The following is an 18,262-nucleotide window of genomic DNA, read 5'->3' as shown; positions in this document are numbered from 1 at the left end:
GTCGATTCCACAGAGAGCTTGATGTGGGATTAGTTATATACCTAGTGTGATGACATACCTAAGATTACACTTTCACATTTTCAATTGTTATTTCTACTTCTACTTTTACACTAATTCTTGTAATTGTAAAGCTAAGAGACAATGCTTTTGGTTTTGGTTATTTTTCAAGTTATAAAAGATCTAGGGTTGCGACTTCCACCTAGTTGGTTACCTAACAGATTTATAGCTTTAGGGCATGTTTGGTTGATCGGGATACAATATAGTAATCACACGTAATTACTCACTCTATACCTCTCTGTAGTTTGAGTGATTTTGCCCAAGTCGTCTTTCTCAAGTCCAAATGGGTATCTCATGAAACAAGTGATAAATGCTCAAGTCAGGACTTACTATCTCTAGATTCAACCCTTTAATTGGGGCTATCAATTTCTTGAGTTCACCCCAATTTCTTGTTAGCCAATTTTCCTAGAGTTAGTCTCACTTTCTCAAGTATAGACTAAGTCAATTAGGCATGAGCCAATGTTTGCAGCCATCAATTCTCAAATTCAAGCAAGAACTAAGCTAAAATGCATATACCCAATCACAAATAAGCCCTAAATCAATCACCCATTAAGTACCCATACTAGGGTTGGGCCACAACCCTAGCTAAGGGTTTAGCTACTCATGGAAAATGAAGAAATTAAAGAACACACTAAGATAAAATGCATAATAATTGATTAAGGAAAGAAAATCTAATGTTTAAATGCTAAACTAGTACAAAGTTACCTAATACAGTAAATAAAAAAGGCTCTAAGTGTTCAGGTGCACCTAACTTAACCTAAAAATGACAAAAAGATCTATTTATACCCAGTTGAAAATATCTGACAAAATTGCCCCTACAAAGGTTGTGCGGCCGCACAATTATGTGTGCGGTCCACACTTTGAGATTGACTGGTCAGGTTGGCTTTCTGCGGTCGCACTTCCTCTAATTGTGTGGACGGCACATTTCTGAGTGCGGCCACACTCTTGCTTTTGGATTGGATCTGGGCTTCATTCTGCGGACTGCACATTTATGAGTGCGGTCGCACAATAAAAGTGTGGTTCGCACATCTTCAAACTCCCAAACTACAAGTCTCTAAATCTAGTCTTCTGCGGCCGCACAATAATTGTGCGGTCCACACTTTGTGAAGAAATTCTGTCAGTGCATCTTTAGAGTTTGTTGCCGCACACAGTATTGTGTGGTCCCACCGTAGTCCTTTTTGCCTTGTTTTGGTTCTTGTCCAATTTTACTCCTTTTGAGTTGATTTTCACTTCTTTGGCTCATTTCCCAATATTCCTGCGAGAAAGCACATTTCATTAGTTCCCGGGAATACCTTTAAGCATTTTTGAGCTAAAATGTAAGTAAAATAGAGCAAATAAGCGGTAAAAATCCCTACTTATCAACACCCCCAAACTTAAGCTTTTTCTTGTCCTCAAGCAATTAAGGAAATTTCCCACCTCTACTAGAAATGGGCTATTTCAGCTGGCCTAAGTTGTATCAAACACAAATCAATTAGGATCAACAATTACCCACACGCTCATGAATCATTAACAAGCTTATGATTTGAAAAAGCACAAATGGCTCTAATGTGACGCTTGAGCATCAAGGGTTGACTTTATTCATCAAGGAAGCTCGCACTTTTATGCAGGTCACTGTGGATCCCAAACTCCTCCTCCTATACTCTCCGGAAGCTCATCTCACTCACGAATGAAGAATTCAATTTAATGAATCGAGAAATATTTGATCATCACTCTCAAAAGAATGTCACAAGCCTGGCTCTAAGTACCATATGCTTTCCCCTTATGTAGATCACCACTAATGTAAGCTCGCTCAACTTGAAATCATGTAGGGCTTTTTTTGCATGTAATGAAGGCTTTTGGACTAAGGAGGGAAATATCGGAACGGAATTGGTTCATCTTTCCTTTAGCACTTCATATTCTCTTTTTGGCTCTTACTTTGCCGACTCTTTGAGTCATTTTCTTTTCCCTTAAGGGGATTAGAGAGACTTGACATCACTCTTTCTTTGTCATGCTATTCATACTTTCCTTCTTTGTTATCTTCGTTCTTTGAACTTTTACTTTCTTTTGCATCTTTTCAACCCTTTCACATTATTCACTTTCTTTTTGTGTTTTTCTTTTGTTCTTCCTTTCTTTTTCTTTGCCTTTCCTCTTCTTCATTTCTTTTATCTTTTTGTTCCTTGAGACCATCTTTAAACTCCTCGTCTCTCCCCCAAACTTATATTTTTTTTCATTTGAATTATATGAGTGCTAAAGAAAGTTCGGGTGCCAAGAGAGAGTCACTATAAAACGGGTAAAGGCTTGTAATATGGTTATTGAATAAAAAGGGTTTAGGCTCAAAAGGGTTTACTAAGGATGATATCATTCGTGGGCTATGGAAGGTTTCCAAACGGGTCAAGGAAAGACTACAATTAGTTCTCAAACCAGGCTAACTTAGAATTTTGCCTAGAAATACATTCGGGGCAAATTCTAGACCATTCGCATGGGTACTTGGACTTGTAACAAAATACCTCACCTCTCACACAACCGGATTGTCAAAGAGAATAGAGTCAAGGACCCAAAACAACCGCATTCAAGATTGAAAATCGCTAATAGTTCAACTAAACCACCCGATGATTGCTTAAGTCAACACAAGAGTCACTAATTAGGGCTATATCTTTACAAAAACTTGTTTTTAACCATAAGCGCGTAGTTAAGTGTGTTGGTACCAAGTGAAGCATGCATGACCCTTATTTATTCATTATTACTACTTGTTTCTACCTAATCATCAAAAACTGACTCGATCCCTTAAGAAGGTTGTCACGCCATCCATCATTGGGAAGAGCCACCCGATTCACACAAGACCCACCTTTGGAAAGAACCGTAGCATTAAGAAAATCAAAGGCTTATTATCACTAAAACATAAAAAGAAGCTAATAAACTAACTAAGAAGCTATAATATTAATGAATTAAAATGAAGAAGCTATGAAATAAACTACTGAAAGTAAGGCTCATAAATATACAAACCGAGAGGAATATAATATATACAAGAGGGATGAATATATACATAATGAGGGAGAAAATAAAAATAAAAGAAAAAGAGTATTAAAGTTATTACAGGACCAAAGGTAATCAAATGTCATGAAAATGTCATCACAGTCATCCAAAATGAACCAAAATAGACCACCCCCCCAGAATAAGAACAAGAATTGTCCTCAATGCTTAGCAAAATCAAAACAAAAGACGATAGAGAGTAAAGAAAACTCCCTATGTGGCCTTAGGGTGACTGGAAACATCACCACCCTCACTGTATCTCATCATCACCGGGCTGAGGGACAATAGGGTTGGTGAGCATCTGAAGCATCTCCTCAGCAGTGGGGGTAGTGTGATCTGGCTCGTCAGACTGGCCAGCTGGTGCCCTTGCTGATGGTGCCTCAGCTGATGGTGCTGCTGGGTCAGCTGGTACTGATGGATTTGTCTCCATTAATAGGTCGAAAGGCAAATCACCTGCTGCTGCTATCTTCTGCACCTCCTTTATCAAACTCTCCACTACTTTCTTTGAAACCTGGGATTTCCTCATCTTCTTTACCTTCTAGGTCAACTCCTCAATAAACCCTCCCCCCCATGAGCCACTATTATATCCATAACAGTCTTCTGGTTGTCTAGAATCTTCTTCAATATTTCCTCCACTTACGGAGGGACCTGTGGTGCTGCTGGGGTAGAGGAATGTGTTGCAATAGTACTTGATATGTCAGACAGCTTAGAAGTGACAGTCTGTATCCAGTTGTTGAGGCTCGCCAAAGTCTGGGAGACTCGCAGCGCAGTGAGAGGTTAAGTGGATGAGGCTGGCACTGGTACTGCAACAGATGGCCTAAAATATGAAGATGGTGGCATTGCGGCTGTCTCGGTGGAAAGCCCAGCTGCTGTGGAAGGCATGTGAGTTGTAGATGGCTCAGCAGCAGCCTCAGAACCCACCACCGATAGCTCGTCAGACTGATCGACGGTGGTACTGACCTTACCCTTGAACTTTGGGTTGTCAGCACCCTATAGGTGGTACCATGAGAAAGGTCATATGGCCTCGGCTCCACCTTGGCATCATTGAAATACTCTGTGAGGGTGTTTGGATAAAGGTACGACTTTTCACTTTTTTGGACCGCCAATGTGATGTTGGTTGACATGATGGCACCCACATTGATCGGGTACCCCACCACCCCAAATAGAAGCCACAAGATCTTAGCGGGCGGCAAAAATCTCAGCTAGCCAAGGGCGAGCTGCATCACCCAGAGCCAACTTCTCTAGGTACTGGACTGCCTCCACTTCTTCGAATACCACATAAGTGTTCAAAGAGCAAGCGTCGAAGAAGACTTTCAAATATCTCACCTTAGTCACTTTTGTCCCCTTCTTGATGTGAGCCACATTGGTGTATAACTCCCTGACCAAGTGCTCATTTGCATCGATGACACTGTAGGTAAACCACTTCCACCCCTTTGCGCTCGTGAAACAATATAAGGACATTTGGATTATGAATATCCAAATCCTTCATTAAGAAATGTCGCTCAAGTATGAGCGATCTCTGGGGCCACAATTCCTAGAACCTGTTGAAGGCTGTCAAGCTCACGAATCGATCCTCCCATATTTCCTCCCTTTATTTTCCGCCCTTTACCATTATTTGGGAAATTATCATCATCGACATCAATAGCTACTGATGCCGGAGGAGTAGGTGTAGAGGAGGGCTCGGAACCCTGGCTTCCCTCATTAGAACACCAGAAGAACTACATATAGGTTCGTCGTGCAATTGATAACGCCCAGTGGGTTGGGATGGTTAGGACTAGGCCTCAGGTTGGACCTCCATTGAATGACCCTCGGAGGCTTCCCTGGATGGGGCATAGGAAGTGGATTCTGAGGGCTCTGTGGCCTTCCTGTCCTAGTGGTCGGCTGTTTAACAATATGCTTTGATTGAACTCGTAGAGGGCAAGTACTTTTTCCTCTGCCTCGAGAGGATTCACCTTTCCCTTTTGATGTATCGCCTCCACCACGTGATATAACCATTGTCTGGAATACATGTTGCATAGGTTAGTTGAGTTCAAATCAAGTCAAACATTTACAGAACAATTGCAGCACAACAGTCATCAAAGGAGATAGTGTGGACCACACAATTCTGAGTGCGGCCGCAGACTATCTAGTGCAGACCGCACAATTTTGAAGTGCGATCGCACCCCTTGAAGTGCGGACCGCATAATTATGAGTTTCGCCGCACATCCTGAAGTGTTTACTGCATAATTTTGTGTGCGGCCGCACAAGTCCAATCTTGAGATACTGATTCTCTGAAGTTCAAAAGTGCGGTCGCACATATTTTTATGCAGACCGCACAATTTTGAGTGTGGTCTGCACTTTTTAAGCACAATATGTGCCCTAATCAAGTGGTCTGCGGACCACACAAAGTTTTGTGCGGCCACACAATTTGAACATTTATGACATTAAGGTTAGGGTTCATGCAAATTTTCACAATTTAGACATGGCATGCACAAATTAACATGATCAATGGTCTACCCAATCCCTAATGAACATATATGAAACTACTCACATGATTTTAAACACCCATGACTAACAATTGACATTTTAGGTCTAACAATAACTCTACCACAAAAGACCAAAAACTAAAAGAAATTACAAAATCTAAATATATAATGAACATACCAGTTATGAAGGATGTAGGTAAGAATCTACACTGATGAAATGAATGAAGATTGTGAACTAATTGATCGTGCATTGTGTTTGCTTAGGGTTCAAGAACTCAGAGTGGTAATATTTTGAATAGTTCCTTGAGGTTTTATTTATAGGTTGACCAAGTCGCCCCAAACCTAAGGCGAGTGCGGTCACACAATTTTGAGTGCAGACCGCACAATTTTGAGTGCGAACCGCACTCTTTACCAAGACCTTGAAGCAACTCTGCGGTCCGCATAAAAGTGAGTGTGGCCGTAAAATTTGTGCGGACCGCACAATTTTGTGTTCGGCCGTAGATTGGCTATGAAATTTGGCAGGCCAACTTCAGAGAACTTGCAATTTCGGTCTTCCAGTTGTGCGACCGCACACAGAATTGTGCGGCAGCAGAGTGATTTTTGCCACTGCCTTTATAATTGCGCGGTCTGCATAATTAATGTGTGGTTCGCACTCTTTCAACACTAAGCCAAAAAAATATTATGACACAGTCCCTGCAATGCACATTCATTCCTGCATACATTTCAAAACTAGTTAGCACAAAACGAAGCCTATCTAATGAAAAAGAAAAAGAAAAAGACACATGGGTTGCCTCCCAAGAAGCGCCTGATTTAACGTTATGACACGACGCAGGTTACCATCAATCACTTGAAATGAATTAACGCCACAATGTGAACATCATCAATTTTGCCAATATAATATTTCACCCGGTGACCATTGACTCTAAACACTTCATCATTATTGTTATTCATGTCTAATGCACCAAAGGGTGTCACATGCACAACCTCAAATGGACCACTCCACTTGGATTTCAACTTTCCCGAATACATCCGCAACCGAGAATTGAACAATATCTCATGATCGCCTTTTTTGAACTCCTTGTTCCGAATGTACTTTTCATGGAGGTAATTCATCTTGTCCTTGTACAAGGACAAACTTGAATATGCATGAAACTGGAATTCATCAAGCTCATTCAATTGTGCCACCCTTAAGTTGGTGGCGACATCCCATTCAAGATTAAGCTTCTTCAATGCCCACATAGACTTGTGCTCAAGTCCCACCGGTAGGTAAAAAGCTTTCTCAAACACTAACCGATACGGAGACATATCAATCGGTGTTTTGTAAGCCGTCCTATAAGCCCAAAGAGAATCATCAAGTTTCTTTGACCAATCCGTCTGGTTGGCAATCACGGCCTTTGACAAAATACTCTTGATCTCCTGGTTGGAAACTTCAACTTGCCCCTTTGCTTGAGGATGACAGGGGTCGACACTTTGTGAGTAACACCATACTTTGTAAGTAAGGTATCAAAAGCTTTGTTGTAAAAGTGCGATCCCCTATCACTAATAATGGCCCTTGGAGTACCAAACCTCGTGAAGATGTTCTTTTTCAAAAATGCCACCACACTTCGAGCTTCATTGTTGGGTAAAGCCATGACTTCAACCCATTTTGACAGATAATCCACATATACCAATATGTAAGTGTTCCCATAAGAGCTCACAAACGGACCCATGAAATCAATGCCCCACACATCAAAAATGTCAATATCCAAGATGGTGGTGAGGGGCATCTCATTCTTCTTTGAAATCCCACCGTCCCTTTGACATTCATCACAACGCTTGACAAGATCGCTAGCGTCCTTGTAAAGAGTAGGCCAATAGAATCCACAACTCAACACTTTTATTGCCGTTCTATCTCCATCATGGTGACCACCATATGGAGAAGAGTGGCAAGCCTCAAGAATTTCTATTTGTTCCTCCTCCGGTACACATCGTCAAATCATACCATCGGTACAAATCTGAAAGAGATACGGCTCATCCTAATAATAGTCAAGGCAATCCCATTAGAGCTTCTTCCTTTGGTTTGAAGAGAACTCATTCGGTACAATGCCACTCACAAGATAATTGGCTATGTTGGCGAACCATGGCATCCCGGTCATAGAAATGGCTAGGAGTTGCTCGTCGGGAAATAAATTATTTATCTCAAGGCCATCACGTGGCCTCCCCTCCTCCGCCAAGTGAGACAAGTGGTCTGCCACTTGGTTTTCACTACCTTTGCAGTCTTGAGTCTCTAGATCAAACTCTTGCAAAAGAAGCACCCACCGCATTAGTATTGCTTTAGAATCTTTCTTGCTCATCAAATATCGAAGTGCCGTATGGTCGGTGTGAACAATCACCTTTGTACCCATCAAGTACGGGCGGAACTTCTCCATAGCAAAATAAATAGCAAGGAGATCTTTTTTGGTCACTGTGTAGTTGAATTGGGCATCATTCATGGTCTTACTAGCATAATAGACCAGATGGAAGATTTTGTTGATACGTTACCCCAACACTGCTCCGACCTCCACATCACTTGTGTCACACATGAGCTCAAAAGGTAAGCTCTAATCCGATGTGGTGATAATAGGAGTAGTAGTCAACTTGAACTTGAGCAATTCGAATGCCTTCATACAATCCTCGTTGAAATGGAACTTGTCATCCATCTCCAAAAGTTTACACAAGGGGTTCACCACCTTGGAAAAGTCCTTGATGAATCGGCGATAGAACCTCGCATGACCCAAGAAGATCCTCACTCCCTTCACGGATGTAGGGGGAGGAAGTTTGGAGATCACCTCAATTTTAGCCTTGTCGAACTCAATACCATGCTTTGAAATTTTGTGGCCGAGGACTATGCCTTCTTCGACCATGAAGTGACATTTCTCCCAATTCAAAACCAAGTTTGTCTCCTCATATCTTGGCAAGACCTTATCCAAGTTAGTCAATCAATCATTGAAGGAATTCCTAACCACAGAGAAATCATCCATAAAGACCTCAAGAAAATCCTCCACCATGTCGATGAAGATGGCCATCATACACCGTTGAAAAGTCGTTGGTGCATTGCATAACCCAAATGGCATCTGCGAGAATGCGAAAGCACCATAGGGACAAGTGAAAGTAGTCTTCTCTTGGTTCTCAGGAGCAATGATTATTTGATTGTAGCCAGAATATCCATCAAGGAAACAATAAAAAGCTCGTCCGGCCAACCTATCAAGCATTTGATCAAGAAATGGAAGCGGAAAATGATCTTTCTGAGTGACTTTGTTGAGCTTCTGATAGTCCATGCAGACTTTCCACCCAGTCACCGTTCTTGTAGGAATCAATTTGTTATTGTCATTGGTGACCATAGTCATGCCCCTTTCTTTGGGATGCATTGCACCAGAGAGGTCCACGAGCTATCGGAAATGGGGTAAAATACCCCGGCATCCAACCACTTTATGATCTCCTTCTTCACTACCTCTTGCATTTCTTCATTTAATCTTCTTTGATGTTCAATACAGGGTTTGGAATCTTCCTCCAAAATAATCTTGTGCATGCAAAAGGCGGGGCTTATACCCCGAATATCTGCCTGTGTTCATCCTATAGCTTTCTTCCTCTTTTGAAGCAACGCCGAAGTAGAATCTGCATGCACGTTAGTCAATCAAGAGGAAAGAATAATAGCTAAAGTAGAACATGGCCAAGAAACTCATACCTGAGATGTGAAGGCAATGGCTTTAACTCCAAAGTGGGAGGCTCCTCGATTGAGGGCTTTGTTGGAGGAGTCTTCCGGTTCTCAAGATCTAAGGACAATTTTAGGGGTTCATAAGTATACGACCCCATTCCTTGTAATGTATTTACATATTCCACCTATCCATCCTTCTCATCATCATCATGATTAAGAAATACAGCCTCCAAAGTATCATCAACAATCACCTCGGTCACTAAGTCCACAAACGAACAAACTTCGTTGCTATTCATTTTCCTCATAGATTTGCACACATGGAAAACTACCTTTTCATCGCCCATCCGAAAGGTGAGCTCATCGGCTTCCATATCAACAAAAGACTTCCCCGTAGCAAGGAAAGGTCTACCCAACATAATAGTCACCTCATAGTACACTTCGCAATCAAGAATCACAAAGTCCGCCGGAAGGATGAACTTATCAACACGAACCAACACATCATCAATAATACCCAATGGTCTCTTCATAGTACGATCCGCCATTTGTAACCTCATAGATGTGGGTCTTAGTTGCCCAATTCCTAAAGTTTTGAACACCGAGTAGGGTATAAAGTTGATACTCTCCCCTAGATCACATAGAGCTTTGGCAAAGTCAGCACTTCTAATAGTGCAAGGGATTGTGAAAGCATCGGGATCTTACAATTTCGAAGCCATTGAATGCACAATAGCACTCACTTAATGTTTCATCTTGATAGTCTCACAATTCATTGATGTTTTTTTTGTCACCAAATCTTTCATGAACTTTGCATAACCGGGCATTTGTTCGAACACCTCAACCAATGGCACATTAATGGATAAGTTCTTCATCATGTCAATAAACTTCTTGAATTGGTTCTTACTATTTTACTCGGCGAGCCTTTGAGGGTATGGAGGAGGAGGCCTTGGCATTGATTCCTTGACTTTTGGCACTATCGGTTCCTATATGTCAATCACGTGTTCCCTAGATGGGTTCACTTCTTCTTGGGTCTCCTCCACATTCTCATCAATATCAATTCTCACTTCTTCATTAGCTTGAACAACATTGCTTGGAATCTCATCTTCTTGAACCACTACATCATCATCCACAATTCTTTTTTGATTTGAGGTGGTTGCATCTCCACCTCTTCCACTCCTTGTTGTTATGGCCATGTCATGTCCCGTGTTTTTCCCACCCTTCGGGTTCACCACCGTATCACTAGGTAGTGCCCCCTTAGGACGAGTGTTTAAAGCTTGCGAGATTTGCCCCAATTGAACTTCCAAATTGCGGATTGAAGTGTTGTGAGAGGCTAATTGAGCATCAGAGTTGGCATGTTTATCCATCATTTGTTTGAACATATTTTCGATCCGTCCCATCTCATTGTTGGAAGAACTAGAACCTTAAGACAGATAAGGAGGCAGGTTGTTTGGTTGTTGATACATCGAGGGCCTTTGAGATCCCGGCCCCCGATTCCCTTGTTTACCGTTCCAACCCCCTTGGTTGTTGCCTCCCCAATATCCTTGATTGTTCCAATTGCCTTAATTATTGTTATTGTTCCAATTACCTTGATTGTTGGCACCACCACTCCACTTGCCTTGGTGGTTTTGATTGTTCCAATTTCCTTGATTTCCTTAAGATCGCCATTGTTGTTGATTATGGCCTTGAGAGTTGTTCATTTTCCCTTGGTAGTTATTCACATATTGAACTTCTTCCTCTTGCGCATTGTATGATTCGTCTTGGTCGAACCCAATATCATCTTGCGCAAATTGTTCCATATGGTTTTGCACTTGTTGACCCTTTTGCCTTCGCTTGTTCACCATTATATTGACACCTTCAATTGCATTTACTTGCTTAGGACCTTGAACCTGTTGAAGTTGAGCTTTGGCCAATTGATTCATTGTACTAGTCAACTCAGCAATTGCTTGCCCATGATCGTGCAATTCTTTGTGTAGGTGAATCACATTTGGATCACCTTGAGGAATATTTTCTCTACTTTGCCATGCCGATGAAGTATCCACCATTTCATCTAAGATTTCACAAGCTTCGGCATATGGTGTTGTCATGAAATTTCCATCGGCAAGTTGGTTGACCACGCATTAATTGGTAGTATTGATCCCCCTGTCGAAGGTTTGTTGAATCATAGCCTCGGTCATGTCATTATTTGGGCACTCATTCACCATAGTGCGATACCTCTCCCATATCTCGTGCAAAGGCTCATTGGATTCTTGTTTGAATTCTAGAATCTCATCTCTAAGAGTAGCCAAATGCCCGGGATAAAAGAACTTGGCAATGAATTTTTCCGCCAATTCATCCCATGTATGGATAGAATTTTTTGACAATCTTTCTAACCAGTCCAAGGCTTTCCCCCCGTAGAGAAAAGGGAAATAGTCTCAACCTTAAAGAATTCTCGTAAACGTTGGTCTGTTTACTCCACCAACAGGTGTCCACAAATCCTTTCAAGTGCTTGTACGCATTTTGATTCGGAGCCCCGATGAAGAATCCCTGTTGCTCAAGCAATATAAGCATATCATTTGTGATTTGAAAGTTGCCCGCCCTAATGCGGAGAAGGACTATGGCAATTGCGTACCCTTCATTCGGAAACACCCGGTGTGGAGCCGCTCTTGGTGGATTTGGGGGAGGAACGGGAATGTTGTCTTGAGGCGGTCGGCCTCGTCTATTTGCTTGAGGTTCAAGAGGAACCTCTTCAACTGGGTCATCTTCCACGTCCACATCTCCCAAAGGCATGTTTCCGAGAGGATCATTGTTGAGAACCATTTTTTTGTACCTACAATCGATTCATAAAAATGTTAGTAACCCAGAAGGAAAAGAACATAAGTCACACACAAAACCAAATATATAGCTAAATCTATTTTTAGCTCCCCGGCAATGGCACCAAAATATGATATTGCCCAAACTCACACCACTAATTTAGATTGCGAGGCGGTCGATACAATAATAAAAACCCAACGCGAGTCGGGGTCGATTCCACAGGGAGCTTGATGTAGGATAAGGTATATATCTAGTGTGAATGTATGTCGTGCCTAAGATTACACTTCCACATTTTCAATTGTTGTTTCTACTTCTACTTTTATGCTAATGCTTGTAATTGTAAAGCTAAGAGACAATGTTTTTGGTTTTGGCTGTTTTTCAAGTTATAAAAGATCTAGGACTACGAATTCTACCTAGTTGGTTACCTAAGGGATTAATAGCTTTAGGACATGTTTAGTTGATCGGGATACAATATAGCAATCACACGTAATTACTCACTCTATACCTCTCGGTAGTATGAGTGATTTTGCCCTATTCGGCTTTCTCAAGTCCAAATGGGTATCTCACGAAACAAGTGTTAAATGATCACGTCGGGTCTTACTATCTCTAAATTCGACCCTTTAATTGGGGCGATCAATTTCTTGAGTTCACCCCAATTTCTTGTTAGCCAAGTTTTCCTAGACTTTGTCTCACTTTCTCAAGTATAGACTAAGTCAATTAGGCATGAATCAATATTTGCAACCATCAATTCTCAAATTCAAGCAAGAACTAGGCTAAAATTTATATGCCTAATCACAAATAAGACCTAAATCAATCACCCATTAGTACCCATACCCAAATTAAATCCGTTCTGCCGATTTTCTCTCTAACAAATGTGATTGTCTTCTACAGTGTTATTACAGTACCTTTATGGCATCAGTTCCAATAACCGATGGCCTAAAACTACCGGACGTGTTACAAATCAATTCCATATATGCTGAGCATACTACCCAATTAATTTCAATACAAAACACCTCCCCAGTTGTGCTTATTCTCTAAAAAACCGATGCGGCTACTGTAGCACCTTCGCGACTGGGTTCAAGCGACAATCACCAGCACAAGTCCGGATCAATTCTGGCAATTCAAATCAATAGAGATGATACTCAAGTTCAAGAATCACGATTTAACTAAAAATTGACTGACAATAACACCGACATCATGGATATAGATGATATACACCACTCCACCGAACTCCAGATGGTCGGACATGGACTTTTGCCGGTTCAAATTTCTAAAAATCAATGCCAATCGATCCATGTCAATGAGAAGATAACATACAACCCACCACCTACCAATTCTATGCAGCCTACAGTCACAACTCTAAAGAAAACATCCCCTGCATATTTGAATGCCCCAACTGTACGACAAAATGCACAAACCAATTCCACTGGTCCAATTATTCGACAATCAACTGATAAACCATCCCATTTGCCTGAGCAAAAGAGTTGTCAAGTTACATGGTAAGAATCAAGTCAAAAAAACAATGTTGTTGCTTTGCACTCCACACAGAGCACCAAGTTAGTCCACCCTAATGTTGCTGATGGTCATACTTTGAAAGCACAAATGGAAAATGCCTCTGTTAATGAGATAAATGTAGTCCCATCCAATGCTACTAAGATTCAACTGAATAGCAACTCAGCCAATACTCTTGTCACTATGGGTGCTCGACCAACTACTGCCTTGGCTTCTTCCATGTTGAATGATTGTGGGTTTCCTACTTCGTCAGCTGGCCAAATTTCACTTAAGGATTCTCCTGCTGATAAGGAGATTACTGTCAAGCAACAACCAACCACTGCATCAACAGCTCTAGGCCAATTCAGGTAATACTTTTGCAGCTCACATGATTAACAATAATCAAGAATTATCTGCAAGTATAGACGCTCAACCACAGCCTAAAATTGCCCAAATAACACATTCACCAAACTTTCCTAAAATATCTACCAACTTTAACAAACCTCCTACTCATAACCAAAAGGCTGCTACAAGACAGCACCAGAACACCTCCCAATCGAGCTTACTACCAAAAGATACTACCTTCCAAGCAAATGCACAATATCAACCAACATTTACATCACCTACACACATAACCACAAATACCACAGCCAACTATGCTCATCCCAAACACCTTAACAGCTTCAAGCTCCCAGAAAATCGTAACCAGACTACCATACTACAACACACCAAACCAGATTTCCCTTCCAATCCTATAACTACGACTTCCCAGCAAAATAAACCTAATAACTACCCTGATCCTCCACTACCTACTATCACTCAATCCCTAACTATAAAGTTATGAGCTAGGCAAGCTGCAACAATGACACCAATAGAGTTTACGCCTCCCAAAATAACTACCAAACAGGGCCAACCATCTGTTATATTTACAAGGCAAGACTACATGATCACTCTCGCCAATAGATGCCGGTTCACAATAGTTGGAAAATTTCTCAACACCATGACTAGAATGGAACACATACGGAAAAGATTCATTGCTCGAGTGAACTAAGAGGAGGAGTTAAGATAGTCCATTTCAATGCTAGGATAGTGTATATTGACCTAGACAATGAATATGATCACACCACGGTCTGGACTAAAAAGTTCATGTACATTCAGGGGCAAAGGATAGATTTACAAGCTTGGACACCCACATTCAATCCTAATGAGGACAATCCAACTGTTCCATTTTGGATAGTCATACCTGAACTTCCATGGAATTTCTAATATAGCGAGCTTTTATAAGTTTTGTTATCACCAGTTGGAAAGGTTTTACACCTAGACCTAGCCTCAATGCAAAAAACAAGAGGGAGTGTTGAAAAAGTAAAACTACAGGTGGACTTAACTCAAGAACGACCCCATCATGTGTGGCTTGGCTTTAACGAAAATCAAGATGTCAATGGGGATGGGAAATGGTTGGTAGTGCTTTACGAAGATCTGCCCACATTCTGCTTATACTGCAGGCATCTAGGACATGAAGAATATCATTGTGTTATCAAGAAAAAAAACGAAGAGGAAAAAAGAAAAGCAACGGAAAATACACGAGACAAAGACGGCAACCAAATTACAACAAGGAATGCAAATGCACAGGGAACACAACAATAACACAACCAGATATTACAGGGACAACATAAGAATCAGAATTACAAGCAAAAGATGGGAACACAAGACCAAAGTGAGCAATAAGATGTAGAAGTCAACGATAATACATCAGCAAAGCAAAGTACTAATGATAACCACCCCAATGATCAATGGCATACTAAAAAAGAAGAAGAACTTCGGGGGAGTCAATAATAGAAACAAGCAACAACAACTGAAACACTCTTCTGAATAGGTACTTGGTGCACAGGTGAATAAGCCACAATAAAGCCCAGGTTCTAATCCAAATAAGTAAAATGCACCATTAGCTACTATAGAAATAATGAAGGATTCCATTCCAAGTCCCACACCAACTGCTGCTACAATCGAGGGAAACAATGTTCGACATCAGGAAATATCAACTACTCAGGCTATTGAGAATCCAAAAATGGTTGGTGGTACAATTCATGTGCATGAAATTAAGGTTGCAGATGATCACAAAAAGCTGGACCAGATGCCCAGCAATGTTCTCAGTGAAATCAACCTGCAAACAGGACAAGTTGTACAACTAGAAACATGTGTCGCAACTATGTCCAATTCCATACAGACATGAATGTCACTCAACATTACATACAACAACAAATGGAACCCAAGGCACTTGATAACAACTAGTAGGCCAAGAATAAAGGCAAAACAATCTCCAGCAGTAAAAATTATGGGGTTGTTAAGAGCCCCGCAATAGATGCTACAGTACAAATGCATTTGGCAACTCGTTCTAATACCAAACAAAGGGACAGGAATATACATGAACAACAGATGCAGCAAACAATGGAATCCACTGTGGTTGAGCACATCCAGGAAGTCAGGTATACTGATAATAGAAGCTCCAACTTTAAAGGTTCTGAAAGCAGTAAGAGCCCAACTGCAACTACTACTATAATAATGGGGATAGCTACAAATGTAAGGATAGTGGACTTGGTTTGGGAGACATTTGAGCCACAAAAGGAAACTTTAAATGTTACATTCAATCATTCATGTCAGGAAATACCCTCTCAGACTTTCACGGAATCTCTAAATTCAACAGGAGCCACTAGAGTTGATAATCATTTCTACAGTGATGAACTCCAGAATTATGTGTCCAGATGTGATACAAATACAAGTATAAGACTTGAAAAACAAGGGTGCAGTACACATACAGAAAAAGCTATCAATGTCTATAGTTCTAAGGCAGAGGTTTTACAAGATCAAAATTCTCTAGTGCTGAAGGAGGTAATTGGAGCAGAAGATCACCATGCTTTGATACCACACCAGGAAAGTGCCATAGATCTAATTCCTATGCCCTTTGCTTCTGATACTAGACAACCCCTACAGATAAAGCTCAATATTCCATTGAAAATACCTGCACAAATCCTTCATGATCTTGTTACTCATATTGTTGCACCAGTTAACAATCAGAAGGCAATGGTGGACTTTGAACAATTTCAGGATGAAGATGATGATAAATCCACAGCTGGCAACTTCAGGGCAGTAGCAATGGAAGAAAATGTATCTCCCAGGGCAGGGGAAAAGACTAGAATGAAATCAAGGAAACAAATTTAACAGAAAGAGACTCAACAACCAATGAGAATCTTGCCTAGAAGGGCAGCTTCACACAACAAATGATGTTAAAATATCTCATATTGAACATCAGGTCTGTGCACACACAACAGGCCTTTCAGAGATTGATCAATATGCAAAGAGAACACAGGTTTTGAATTGTTGCACTGATGGAACCTTTATAGAATTGCAGACACAATTCAAAGATACAGAAGGAGACTAGGAATGGAAACTGTTATGTCAAACGTCAATGGAAAAATTTGGTTCTTCTTTGAGGCTGCTGTAGAGTGGGAATTAATCATGGACACTGAGCATCAAGTTACTGTTAAGGTCTTCCATCCAGACATATGAAAGCATATCATAATGACCTTCGTGTATGTCAAATGTTCATCGCTTGAAAGACTTGAACTGTGGGACTATTATACTACTTAGCAGCTGATATGGATATGCCTTGGATAGATAGAGGTGATTTCAATGTGGTCTTACATGAAGATGAAAAGATAGTAGGTATTCTAGTATACCCACCTGAATACGAAGACTTTGCCTTCTGTGTAAATTCATGTGGTTTGTTTGACATTGGATACAATGGCAGCCCTTTCACCTAGTGGAATGGTCGACCTAATGACAAATGCATCTTCAAGCGGTTGGACAGGATCTTTGTCAACCTCCCTTACCAGAATCTATTCCCAAATCTCGAAGTCCAACATCTGCTAAGGACAGGCTCAAATCATGCCCTTTTTCTAATGAGTTGTGGACATGAATCTTTGCAGTTTGTTAAGCACTTTAAGTTCCTTAACTTCTAGACTACTCATGACACTTTTACAAAAGTGGTGATGAAAAACTGGGTGACTGATTTTATTGGTGATCCTTACTTGATGTTCAAAAAGAAATTAAAGATACTAAAATTATCACTTTCACAATAGAGTAAACTTACTTTTGGGGACATCTTCAAACAAATTTCTATTAGGGAAGATATTGTCAGGGTTAAGGAGATTCTATTTGAGGAGGAACCAACAATTCAAAACAGGATTGTCCTTCAAAAAGCACAAGCGGAACTAAAAAAATACCTCAGCATTGAAGAGCAATACTGGAATAAAAGGCAGGAATGAACTGTAATGACCCAACTTGTTGATTTGAGTTATTACTCTCCTTTCTACTATTTGAAGTCTTGAATAGTTTCATATGATTTATTATGACTTGTGTGCAAAATTTGAGGTAAACCGGACTTGATTAGCTATGTTTCGGCATCGAACCTAGGATATTTTGACATCGATTCTTCAAGAATACGTGGTATCACATAAATCAAATGAGATCCAAATTCAGTTTTTATTGCATGATTAGATATGTATTGAAATTTTGGAGCCATAGCAAAAAGAATCGTCGAATTCGGATATCGTATGAGAAAGTTATGTCCATTTTCGTGCCAGGAACAATTTTCCTTCACCGTCAACGCCCAGGGTAGCGTAGGGCGCTAGCCCTAGCGCTGGGATATTTAAAGGTACTGTAAATAGCGCCACATGCGGCACCACATGCTACCTGTGGCGCCCGAAACAGTTGAGGCCCTATAAAC

The 18,262-nt window shown here is 40.8% G+C and overlaps 1 protein-coding gene across 1 annotated transcript; it reads right to left on the bottom strand.

Annotated features, from left to right (window-relative positions):
• Positions 1–9,389: 9,389 nt before the first annotated feature.
• On the bottom strand, positions 9,390–9,746 carry LOC138900354 (uncharacterized). The gene has a single exon (XM_070187085.1). It carries the CDS (start codon positions 9,744–9,746, stop codon positions 9,390–9,392), a length of 357 nt encoding a protein of 118 aa, XP_070043186.1.
• Positions 9,747–18,262: the final 8,516 nt, after the last annotated feature.

Source organism: Nicotiana tomentosiformis, chromosome 10, assembly GCF_000390325.3.
Source record: "Nicotiana tomentosiformis chromosome 10, ASM39032v3, whole genome shotgun sequence".
Taxonomy (NCBI): domain Eukaryota; kingdom Viridiplantae; phylum Streptophyta; class Magnoliopsida; order Solanales; family Solanaceae; genus Nicotiana; species Nicotiana tomentosiformis.
The sequence above is the reverse complement of the archived record's forward strand: the minus strand, read 5'-3'. Positions and strand labels throughout refer to the sequence as shown.